We start from the raw sequence: 12548 nt of genomic DNA on the forward strand, positions 1-12548 counted from the left end.
ATCGAAATGATCACTGTTAACTTCTTTAAAGAAAGGTTTTTTAAAGTAAAGATACAGTGTACAACACAAATAGCACCCATAAAATGCCCAATGATGTAGTAACTGTATCCAGTAGCTCCAAAACCATTATGTCTTAAAGTCCAAGAAAAAATTTTCAAGAATAGCGAGAAGATATTTTACGCTCAGCTAGCCGCAAATAATATACTGGGATCATTCATTTTAATAACCTTACGTTCATATATCAATTGTTAACTACATAAGAAAACACCATTATTAAATGTGAAGCCATTTGTTCTGGGCCCTTTCTTCGTTTGTTTAATTTCCTCCTTTCTTTTGCTTCCTTATATAATACTGTAAGAGTACAAGTACAGACTTTCTACATAGACCGTCATGTCTTTTGCAAACAAAGACAGTTTTATTTTCTCCCTTCCCAATCTGTATACCTTTTACTTCCATTTCCTGTCTTATTCATTAGCAAGGACTTCCAATATGATGTTGAAAAGGAGTTGCCTTGTTCCTGATCCTAGTGGGAAAGCTTCTAGTGCCTCACCATTAAGCATGATGTTCACTGCAGGTTTTTCGTACATGTTCTTTATCAAGTTGAGGAAGTCCTCTCTATTCCTACCTTACTCAGTTTTATGATTAATGACTATTGGATTTTGTCAAATGCTTTTTCTGCATCTATTGATAGGATCATGTGACTTTTCTTCTTTAGCCTGTTGATGTGATGGATTACACTGACTGATTTTCAAATGTTACACCATTTTATATGTAACTGTATATAATTCTTTTATACACTGTTGGATTCCATTTGCTAATATTTTGTTGAGAACTTTTGCACCTATGTTCATGAGAGATATTAATCTGTAGTTTTCTTTTATGTAATGTCATTGTCTGATTTTGATATTAGAGTAATCCTGGCCTCACAGAATGAGTTAGGAAGTACTCCTTCTGCTTCTATCTTATTGAAGAGACCGTAGAGAATTGGTATAATTTCTTTCTTAAATGTTTGGTAGAAATCACCAGTGACCCCATCTGGGCCTGGACTTTCTGTTTTAGAAGATTATTACTTATTCAATTTCTTTAATAGATAAAGACCTATTCAGATTGTCTATTACATGATCTTTTGATAAGAAGGGTTCATTCCACCTCTCTTGCTAAGATCTTCCATAACTTATGGCTTCATAATTTCCTTCTCAGTTTGGCATATGCCTTTTAGTCCATTGTCATCTCTTATCACTCCCACTCCCTGCATATCTGACTACTTACATTTCTCCCAAAATGTCAAACTGTCATACTCCCATGCAGTTACAAGGGCTTCTCTGTATTCCTAAGGCATCCTTTTCTAACTTGTATTTATCCTACTGAACTCAGCTTTCTGCAGAAGCGTTTCCTGATGTTTCCAGGCAAGTTAGCTGCCGCATTCAACCTGTATAATAGAGAAACAAAAATTATTCTTTAAAATTACCAAAAGAGTCCAAACTTTTTACTAGTTATTTTAAATGTTTGACGTAATTCAAGGTATGAAATAAATACTGACCTGGTTGTTGATCGTGTCCTTTATAAATTCATTATCTAAGACAGACAGACACACTTTGACACAGCACATCAACGATGATACAAACACTGAACAATAAAGTATCATTTCAAGATAAAGGTTAAGTATATATCAAGATTGAAGACAAACGTGAGTACTCATTTAGGTGTATGCTTAGATGTGTCACTTATTAGGAATGCATTACAAAATGTTTGAGTCTTTTTGTTTCTTTTTATTTATCCTGAATGATTAAGCGCTTACACTCTGAAGTCCTATAGACTTCAAACAAACACTACTTATAGCCTGTGAGATCTTGGACAAGGGAGTAAACCAAGCCTCAGTTTCCTCATGGAGATAAAAAATAAACAGTAACTGGTAGTGATAGTAAATGATGGTACTGATATTACTTGAATTATTAAAAACAGTGTCATTATGTAGACCTCTCTTTCATTCCACATACAGTGATGGATAAAATATTTTTTATCATGAATCCTTAGTGCCCTGTGAATAATAGCCTGTTGAAAAGAGAATCCTTTCTCCAACATAGTGCCCCTTTATTCATTTTTATAACTTTGACAGAAGTAGTTGAATACAGCGGCCACTAGATGGAGCAACATTCCTAGCAGAGTAATCCTTCCTAACCAAGAACTTTCAGTATTTATTAAAAATAAATCATGTCTAGAAAAATAATTACTCATAATTATAGGTTACCTGGATACATTTTACAGGGAAACATACATGACTTTGAATACCTCAGAGATATTAATATGAGAAAACAAGCAGGACAAAGATTTGAATACACCATAGTCATACGTGGTATTATGGGCTGAACTGTGTTCCCCCAAAATTCACATGTTGAAATCCTAAACCCTGGGACCTTAGAATGTGACTGTATTTGGAGGTAGGGTCTTTAAAGAGGTAATTAAGTTAAAATGAGGTCATTAGGGTGGGCCCTAATCCAATACGACTGGTGTCCTTATAAGAAGAGGAAACTTGGACACAGAAGTGTACAAAGAGAAGACGATGTGAAAACACAGGAAGAAGACAGTTATCTACAAGTCAAAGAGAGAGACCTGGAACAGATGCTTCCCTCAGGCCCGTTAGAAGAAACCAACTCTGCTGAACCTTGATCTTGGACTTCTCACTTCCAGAACTGTAAGAAAAATATACTTCTGATGTTTAAGCCGCCCAGTCTGTGGTACTTTGTTATGTAAACCCTAGCAAACTAATACATGTGGAAAGGAATACCAGAAAGAAAACTCCATGAGGGCAAGAATTTTTGTCTTTTTTGTTCATTGTTTTATCCCAGGCACCTACAACGATGCCTGGCACATAATAGGTATTCAACAAATATTTGCTTTGTGAACTGATAAATAAAGCAGATTAATAAAATTCTTGCCATAGATGACTCTATTAAATACCACCAATGTTTCAGTAATGCTTTTTATTTTCATAAGACCTGAGGACACAAACACCCAGAGCTCTTACCAAGTGCTGTGGTGTAATTGGTCTGCTGCCACAGCCCAAATGTACAAAATCCACTGGTGAAACTCCTGTTATGATTCAGTTCCGTTAATTTCCTGAAGAACAGAAGAGCTAAGAAGACAAAAATGCTGCTGTAATACAATAAAAGTGAATTAGTCCACACAGAGAAACAGATCAACCTAGTTAGACCCATCCTGGTGAAAATGCCACATACAGACATAGCTTGCTGGTACTGCTGTTCCCTCAAAAGCATTTGGTTAGCTGATTTCACTGCAGTCACTGTGAACAGCCTGGAATCATAATTTAAAGGAAAAGAAAATAAATAAGGACTTTTCTCTGTTGTTCTTAAAGCATTTCTTACGTGGACACAGGAAAAAGACTAATTAAATTTCCTTCTGACTTATTCAATTATGAATTCATGGTGCATGTCTGTCTCAAACCCATCTCCATGTCTTAATGTCATCGCTGTCACCATCAATCAATACTTAATTTGGTACCCTGAATATGCTAGGGAAATAACAGCAAAATAAAACATGAAAGAAATATGGAATAAATACTCTGATTTTAACTTATATGCAAATATACTTTAAATAACAGCTAGAGGAAAAATTCACCAAAATGATAATAGTTCTGTTAGAGGCAATAATAGGAGAAGTAATTCTTTCTTTCTTCAAATTATTTGTAATTTCATATAATAAGTCTCAGTTTTTAAAGCATAAAGTTCTCAAAAAACATTCTAACTTCTAATCACTACTGGAAGAAATTTTAGGACTAGAAATTCCCCCAAAGGGAGAGGGTGATACAATAATATTTATTTTTAAAGTACATTTAATCAATACATTTATACATAATATGCATAAGAAAGCCAGAATACAACAGTTTCAGGGGCAAGTGAAATTCAGCGTTTTAAAATCTAAATCTGTAAATTCCGATCTATTCTGAAAGTAATCTAAAAATCAAGTCAAGTCTTGTTCTCAGCTTGGGGCCTGGAATTAGCTGCCGAACTGATGCAACCTGAAACCAGGGCCAACAAGTGTTTACCAAATTCTTTGTCCCAAAGGGTGAAGCCTCTTTTCTAATTCTCCAGAAGTGATGCTGTTGGAATTGCCTTGAGAATTGAATCAACGCAGCAGGCAGGAGTACAAACATTAAATTCATTCTGAAATATTTTCCTTTCCAGCAAAAAGGCAAGCTAAATACTTTTTCACAAATTGATTATGCAATGTGTAATCAAACCCTCCTTTATTAAAAGTTTAATTAGCCGCCTGTGCATTTGCTCCTCATTCCTGGGAACCGCGGCATAAACAGGAAGTTCATGCCTCTGGGGCTTATTCGCCTATGGAATGGAAAAAATGAAGCTGTGGACTTTCTCCAGGATAATTTAGAGGGAAAGGATCATTAAATAACTGTACTCCCCTCCTTATCTGCTCCAGAAGGCTTATAAACCAAGTGACTGCACAAGCTGTACTCCACCCCCAGGAATATAAGCAGTTCTTTTCCCACATGTGACTGGAGATCAACTTGAGAGCTCTGCATTAGCCGTGAACCACACACTAGTGTCTGTACCCCAAAGCAACGATGATCAGCCACTCTCTTAACACCTGTTAACAATCGTGTGTGCTCCACTTTCTACCCTGACCACCACAAGGCTCCAGACCTAAAACTAGAAAGTCTCCCATTTCAATTACCCAAACACCACAAAGTGTTAGATATTACAAGGCCAAGGGAGAACTTTGTGGTGATGGAATAGCTCTGTATTGACTGTAGTGGTGGTTATACAAATCTATGCTTGAGACAAAATGGCATAGAACTATATATACGTTTGCGCCACTGTCAATTTCCTGGCTTTGATACTACAGATAAGTAAGACGTAAACTATTGGGGAAACTGGGTAGAGGATACCTATAACCTCTCTGCACTGCCTTTGCAACTTCCTGAGAATCTGTATTTATTCCTGCATGAAATGTTTTTAAAAGTGCACCTGCTTGTGTGCATCACCATACTTTGAACGGTTTGCATTCGGACAAGTTTTATCGAGAATAAAACACAGCCTGGTTTTCAAAGGTGAGGTTTCAGCCACCACCCAGCACAAAGCGTGAGGTCTTGCCTGTGCTTTTCCCTCCGCCTGGGATTCCCTTTCCGACCTCCCGCCCCGCCAGTCCCCTTTCCCAAGGGTGGCTCCTTCTCATCTTTCAGGTCACACCTCAATGCCACCTCCTTACAGCGGCCTTCCCTTGTCCCCTTAACTAGAGTAGATGCCCTCGGCTATCCTCTGAGTCCCCTGTGCCCTTCGTCGCGCTCTTCCCCCAGTATAATGACTTGTTTACTTGCTTGTTACCTGTGTCAACTCCACGAGGGCGGGCCCCGTGTCTGCTCCTTGCCCGCTCCGCCCCTAGCAAAGAGCACGCTGCTTGGCGACGGCAAGGGCTCGGAAAGGATTTTACTTGAATAAAGGGCACCACACTCGAATTCACTCCCTTGGGCTCGAGGGTGGTCGCGCCGCTTTCTTCCCCTCACACGATGGGTGCTCCCAGTCTAGGGCTGGGCGCGGCGTCCTCACTCTGGCCACACAACACAGGTGCCTCTCTGCCTCCTCCCTTCACTCAGACCCTACCCCGCCCAAGGAAGGCACCATTTTCTTCTAATTCTTTTGCCCAGAAGGGGCGCCTTTTTCTTCTTCGTAGCCTTTTCTCAGGCCATCCTCTCTACCCCCTCCCCTGTCTCTTCTGCCGCAATTCCTACCCTGTGGCCTCCGCCCCTCCCTTCCGCCACCGCCCCACCCTTCCGGTGCTGCCCCCGGCCCGGACCCCCGCCTCAGGGATCCTTCGCCCCTCAGGCCACGCCCCTCAGCCCTTGGATAGCGGGAAGCTCCCCAGAAGCTGCCGCGCGGGAGGGGAGGGCGGTGGAGGGTGGGGGCGTGTCCTCCTCGGTCCTGGGCGTCGATTGGCCGGGCCGCGGGCAGTGGGCGGGGCTGCTGGCTGGGTCGCGGGCTCCTGGGTCGCCTCCGGGCATTCCTCGCCGCTCCCGCTCCGGCCCTGGCTACAGCGACCTGAGAGTAGCGACTCCGGTTCGGGCATCATGTCTGACAAGCGGCCATCAGCGGAAGCCCAAGCCCGGCGACTTCCCGACTCCTTCACGGGTGAGCCCTGTGCCCCTGGCGAGGCCCTTGGGGTCACCCGCCGCCCCTTAACCTTTTCGAGAACGAACCTTAGCCCAAAGGTCCCAGGAAGGTCTCGGATGTTCTTAGCCGAGCAACCGCTGCTCAAAACCGCGGTTTCCCCACTTGTACGCTGAGAATGACGAGCCCTACTTCGCGGGCTGGGGTCAGGTTTAGGGATGTTAGGGTGCTGAGTGCAAGCCCAGTGCCCGGCACACTATGGACACTGCAACAGAGGGCGCGTCTCCAGTGCCCACAGCCAGAGCAGGGGCTCGCGTTATCCAGCGGCTGCCAGATGCCAGGCCCTGTGCCAGCGCTTTCCGCTCATTATCTCGTGGCATGCACGCGGACGAGGACGTGCCTGAGTGACTGGCGGCCAGCGAGTGGTGGAGCCGGGCCCAGACCTGCACGCCACACCCGGGAGCCTGCGTCTTCGCCCCACTCCCCCTTCCTTCCCTCCCCATCGGAGGCCAGCTCCTTTACCCAAACCTCGCCCACCCCAGAGTGCGCCGCCGTCCTCCCGAACTAAAAAGAACTCCTACCCCCCACCCCTGCCAATTCCTATTAAGCCGCAAGACCGACCTGTGTAGTTCGCCACATGTTCCCGACACATTTGCGGAAGAAAAGAAGGAAGTCTGTTTTAGCATCCTTCCTGCATCTCTTTCCAGCTTCACTTTCTTCCCCATTCTGCCCCCTCCACTTAACTTCCTTTGTTCTGGAAACCTCGCCTTGGGGACTTTTGTCCCTCACAAGGAACTGTAAGTTCCCTACCCTACCAGGGCCTTCCCAGTCTTGAGGCAGAAATTGTGTGAGTGACTCAATTTGTTGCCCTGTGTCTAGTACCCTTGAGAGGGCTATCACCTAGAACCTTTATTGTCTATCCTTGCGGGGGAGGAGGGATTCATAAGACAGGCAATAACCCACCTGGGAGTACTGGTTGCCTCCCCGGGGCTCTTAGTGATCCAAAGGAATTATTTCTCAGGATGGAATTTCAGACAGAATAACATAGTGAAAGAAGTTTAGGAGACTGGGTGGGCTTTTCCATCACCCCACAAAGAACACTATACTGGACTCATTTATTCTGATTATTTGTAATGCCAGCCTTGTCCACCGATCCCATATGTCCCCATTTCCTTTCCCCAGCAATCTTTGTCTTTAGTTCCTCCCCAGGAACATCAAAAGAATTACAGAAATCTTATTTCCTCTTTTCTGTACCTTGGACAGTTATTTTCCCAAATCAGGATGTGTGACAGAGAGGATGTACTTGAAGAAACTGATACTCAGAGAAGTTAAATTACTTTAAAATCACACAGTTTATAAGTAATGGAGTCATATTTGAAGTATGGGTTTGACTGATTCTAAAACCTGCCCGTATAAAAATTATGCAGTCCCGGCCTCTTTGATAGTCAGTTGTCTCTTCCTAGAAAGGAAGGTAGGTGGGATCCTTTCATCTGTACCCTGATATCCTGGTGGGAATCTAAAGGACTGTGAGGACAATGTTAGAAGTTTGGTGAAACTGCAGTGGGAAATCTGTAGAAGTTCTTCGGGAATAAACATGATCTTTGTACTTAATGTTAGTTGTCTTTCACGGTCACAGAACAGCTTTCACTCCTAAACTCTTTTTGTTGATTCTACACTACTTTTTAGACAGAAGTCTTTTAAAAATCTATTGAAAACTGTGCACCCTTTCCTCTGAAAATCATATATACAAACAAAATTTTGCTTGGTCGCTGTCACCTTTTTTTTTTTTTTTTAATTTATTTTTGGCTGTGTTGGGTCTTCGTTGCTGCGCGCGAGCTTTCTCTAGTTGCGGCGAGCAGGGGCTACTCTTCATTGCAGTGCACGGGCTTCTCATTGCAGTGGCTTCTCTTGTTGGGGAGCACGGGCTCGTGGCATGCGCGCTCAGTAGTTGTGGCTCGCGGGCTCTAGAGCTCAGACTCAGTAGTTGTGGCTCACTGGCTTAGCTGCTCCGCGGCATGTGGGATCTTCCTGGACCAGACTCGAACCCATGTCCCCTGCATTGGCAGGCGGATTCTTAACCACCGTGCCACCAGGGAAGTCCCGCTGTCACCTTTCTAAAAATGTACGCCTTAGAGACCTGACACTGGTAGGAAAACCACTACTAGAATTTATTAAATAGAATTTATCGAGTGCTTGCCATATGCCAAATACAGCCTAAATGCTTTGAAAGCATTATCGAATGCAATCCTCTAGCAGTTCCACAAGGAGAGTGTCATTATCTACCACTTTACAGCAAGAAAACGGAGGCTCAGAGTGGAAAAATCACCCACACCTGTGAACGAGGTTCAAACTTGGGCTGATTTTCCAAATCATTTTACCTATCCTAGAGCTGCTTCCAAATTGCATACCCAGAAGGAGGAACTTGTCAAACATCAGTACTTCACTGAAGGTGAGAGACAGTAAATAAAGCCCAAAGGAACCTGGCTTCAATCAAGACCCCCTGGCTAGACAGCTCCAGAGGGCTGCTTCTGAGAGAAGCAATGGAATATAAAAGCCCAAACTGCCCCTTTATGATTTTGCTGATAATCAGTCTTAGGAATATAAATATGACCAAACCTAGGGCAAGACTAGTTTTTCTTAAAGCCAGTGCATTCGCTTTCTAATGAAATAATGCAGGTGGATTGCAAAGAAATGTATGGTTATAATTAAGAGCCATGTCAACAGAATAAATCCCTTCGGAAGAACGCCTGAAAATAAGCAGAATCAAGGGACTGATTTGTTTATTTCAGTTGTTACAGCCGACCAGATTGGGGAGAACTTTGTAATTTATTTAATAATTAATCTGAGTTAAACCATCAATGGTCATAGATTAACTCAAATGACAACCAAGTCTACAAAAGTTGGCATTTACAAGAGTTGGTCATTGTTTCCACCTGATGGTGTAACTTGTACACTGTAAAAGACAGAGTCACTGATCACCTGGTCAGCTTTGAAGAAAAAAATTTTTAATGTTGATAAAGTGATAAAGATTGGATTCAAAGTCTGCTTTTTAAGAAGATGTGGGAAAACGTTTTCCTGAAAATTACTGTAACCAGAAAAAATGAGCACCTCTCCTCTGTGTCTGCCTGGCATCTTGTGCCTACCTCTGTCATAATGTTTATTGCACGGTATTATATCAATTATAATCACCTGTGTTAGACCAGGAGCGCTTCTGAAAGCAGAGATTGTGTCCTTCCATCACTGTAATAAGTTCAGGGTCAAGTGCATAGTAGATTTGCAAAAATAATTTGTTGAAAGTAAAAGGAAGCAGGGAGATAAAAACACCCATACAGTAGATCAAGTTGTTAAATGTTTGGCTTACGTTGGTGGAGATGTTTTTCTGTTTACAGTTTATTTTTATTAAGTTTGTTACAACCCAAACTGTTGATTTTAGGGTGTGGACATGTTCCTCATACAGATAGACTGTCTGGGTTCATACTACCAATAAGGGGATTATAATTGTTACGATAATATACTGTACTTAAGGAATCTCCTCTTATGAAAGTGTGGAAAGAGCAGTTAGCGGTCACAGTAGAAAGAAGGAAGTGTGTGTCAGTTGCCTGTTAACACACAAATCGTTCCTCCATTCTTTTTGAACCTTTGTCTATACTCTGAGCCTCTATACTCTAGATTAGCCTTGAAGATACGAGCAATAATGTGTCTGTCCTAAAATATCAGACAATGAAAATTAGATACCAGCCTTACCTAGTTGTAGATATGCACTGATGGTAGGATGGTATAGGATAGCGAAATGAGAGTGGAATCTCCAATTTGAAGATCTGAATTGAGACCTCAGTAGCATCACTTACTACCTACGTCACTTTGGGAAGTCTCAGTCTCCAGAGTCAATTCCTCGTCTTCATGTTGGGCTTAATCTTACTGTGGTATCTAGCTCCCAAGGTTTTAAGTATCAAATGAGAAAATTTATATGAATGTACTTTTGAAACTTGAAAGTGTAAATTATTAAGATATTATTTAATGGGGAAAACAAAGAATAAAAAGGTTAACAATGGGGGCTTCCCTGGTGGTGCAGTGGTTGAGAGTCCACCTGCTGATGCAGGGGACACAGGTTCGTGCCCCGGTTTGGGAGGATCCTATATGCCACGGAGCGGCTGGGCCTGTGAGCCTTGGCTGCAGAGGCTGCGCGTCTGGAGCCTGTGCTCCGCAACGGGAGAGGCCACAACAGTGAGGGGCCCATGTACCGCAAAAAAAAAAAAAAAAAAGGTTAACAATGACTATTCGGGAAGCCTAGTAATTATACAGGAAATTAAAATTTATGCACAAAAAGTTGTATAAAAGACGGTCCAGGAAACTTCAGGACTCCAACTTACCTCCCCAAATGTGGTCTGTTTCTCCTCCAGAGACAGAGTCCCCAAGCAGGTTGTTAGTCGATATTTTCTCTATGGTGTTCAGGTCCCAGAAGGCAATTCACTTAATACAAAGTTTATTCCTATAAACTGTATCAGTAATGACCTTAAGGTTCTGATAAAAATAATGGCTACTATTTATTGAACGCTTCCTAAGTGTCAAGCATTTTACATATTTTCTCCTGGAAGATAATGACTGTTCTCGTCCCTCATTTTACTAATGAGAATATTTAGTGGTAGAATGGAAATCTGGCACCAAAACGCCAAGCTCTTAGCCACTGTTTAGCTACTCAGCCTCAGTTGAAGAATTGGAAACCTCATGATCTAGTTTCCTTATGCTTCTGTTTCCCATTATTTAATGAAAATGATGTTGCCCTCCAAAGACTTTTATGAGAAAAACCTAATTATAGTTACTTTTAAGATATCCAAGTAAAAGAGCTGGAAAAAAAAAACAAAACTGAAGAAGGAGAGGGGGTTTTGTTCTGTTTAGTATATTTCAGGCCTAGTCTAAATTTAATTAACTTAATAACATTATGAAATTGTTTTTCTCTCCAGTTTTTCTGAACATAACTATTTTTATCTTTCCAGACATGGGTCATATTCAGCCCATCCTTCTACCTTCCTGAATTCTCTCACCTCACAGGTGAAAAGGGCTGATTTTAAAAAGAGAAAAGGAAAGAAAACATTTTGGGAAAGCATTATGACCACTGCTTTGGGACAGAGGACGATTCTGAACTGTATTTTTTTTTTTTTTTTTTAAGTAACATTGGTTTATAAGTTTCACGAATACAACGTTGTATTTCTGTTCCTATCTACCTACCATACAGCATGCTCACCACCAAAAATTGATGAACTGTATTCTGGGATCCTGTATGCAGACATGTAATGTCCATTTACCTTCTGTAATACTCAACCTTTTCTTCCCCTCCCCAGAAAACAGCAGTACCTGGGAATTCCCTGGTGGTCCATTGGTTGGGACTCTGCGCTTTCACTGCCAAGGGCCCAGGTTCAATCCCTGGTCAGGGAACTAGGATCCCACAAGCCGCATGGCACGGCCAAAAACAAAACAAAACAAACAAGCAAAAACCAGCAGAATCCCTCAGTTCATTCAACAGCTGTTTACTTAACAAATGTTGTTCAAGCATCTGTTATGCACTGGGTGTCTTCCGTGATAGCTCACTGACTCTTCACACTGACCCTTGAGGGGGTACTCTTATTAGCCCTCTTAGATGGTTAGAGTGAAGCACAGAGAGCTAAGACACTTGCCAAAGATCACACAGCTAATAAGTGGCAGAGCCAACTCTGAAGCCTTATGCTGTACTACTTTAACAAGACCAAAATCTCATGAAGAAGACACTGAATAAGATAATTACAAGTATGATAAGTAGTGTTTAGAGAGGGTGAAGTGCTATAGGTTAGGAGAGGGGACCCTATTAAAGACTCAGGGGTTCAAATTTAAAATCATTGATGATAGTCTCACCTATTTTTTCCTCCTGTTTTATGGCTAGAAATATCTGAATGAAGGAAAGCTACAGAAAATCCTCAAGATGCTTGGGAAATAAAATATTTATATTTATTTAATTTCCTGATTCTTCTTTTTTTAAAAAATTAATTTATTTATTTATTTTTGGCGGCATTGGGTCTTCGTTGCTGCACGTGGACTTTCTCTAGTTGTGGCAAGCAGGGGCTGCTCTTTGTTGCGGTGCGCAGGCTTCTCATTGCGGTGGCTTCTCTTGTTACAGAGCACAGGCTCTAGGCGCGTGGGCTTCAGTAGTTGTGGTACGCTGGCTCAGCAGTTGTGGCTCGCAGGCTTAGTTGCTCTGCAGCATGTGGGATCTTCCCAGACCAGGGCTCGAACCCGTGTCTCCTGCATTGGCAGGTGGTTTCTTAACCACTGTGCCACCAGAGAAGCCCTCCTGATTCTTCTTGAGCTAAGCACAGCATTCCCTTTATTTCAACTTTTATTGAAAATCCTTCTTAAAAGGACTAGTCCATTTCCTCT

General features: G+C 42.2%; 1 protein-coding gene and 1 long non-coding RNA gene across 2 annotated transcripts in view; one reads left to right on the plus strand and one right to left on the minus strand.

The window, feature by feature from the left end:
* Positions 1-1031: 1031 nt before the first annotated feature.
* LOC116755357 lies at positions 1032-5728 on the minus strand. The gene is made up of 4 exons (XR_004350334.1): positions 5361-5728; positions 3026-3133; positions 2611-2690; positions 1032-1429 (listed from the first exon to the last, which is right to left on the minus strand). It is a non-coding gene; the product is annotated as an uncharacterized LOC116755357 (long non-coding RNA).
* Positions 5729-5988: 260 nt separating this feature from the next.
* Positions 5989-12548, plus strand: part of STOM (stomatin) — a 28483-nt gene continuing 21923 nt past the window's right edge. The window contains exon 1 of the mRNA XM_032634694.1: positions 5989-6161. Coding sequence (XP_032490585.1) covers positions 6101-6161 — 61 coding nt within the window. The 5' untranslated portion in view covers positions 5989-6100. The remainder of the gene's footprint in view (positions 6162-12548) is intronic.

Source organism: Phocoena sinus, chromosome 6 (assembly GCF_008692025.1).
Source record: "Phocoena sinus isolate mPhoSin1 chromosome 6, mPhoSin1.pri, whole genome shotgun sequence".
Classification (NCBI taxonomy): Eukaryota; Metazoa; Chordata; class Mammalia; order Artiodactyla; family Phocoenidae; genus Phocoena; species Phocoena sinus.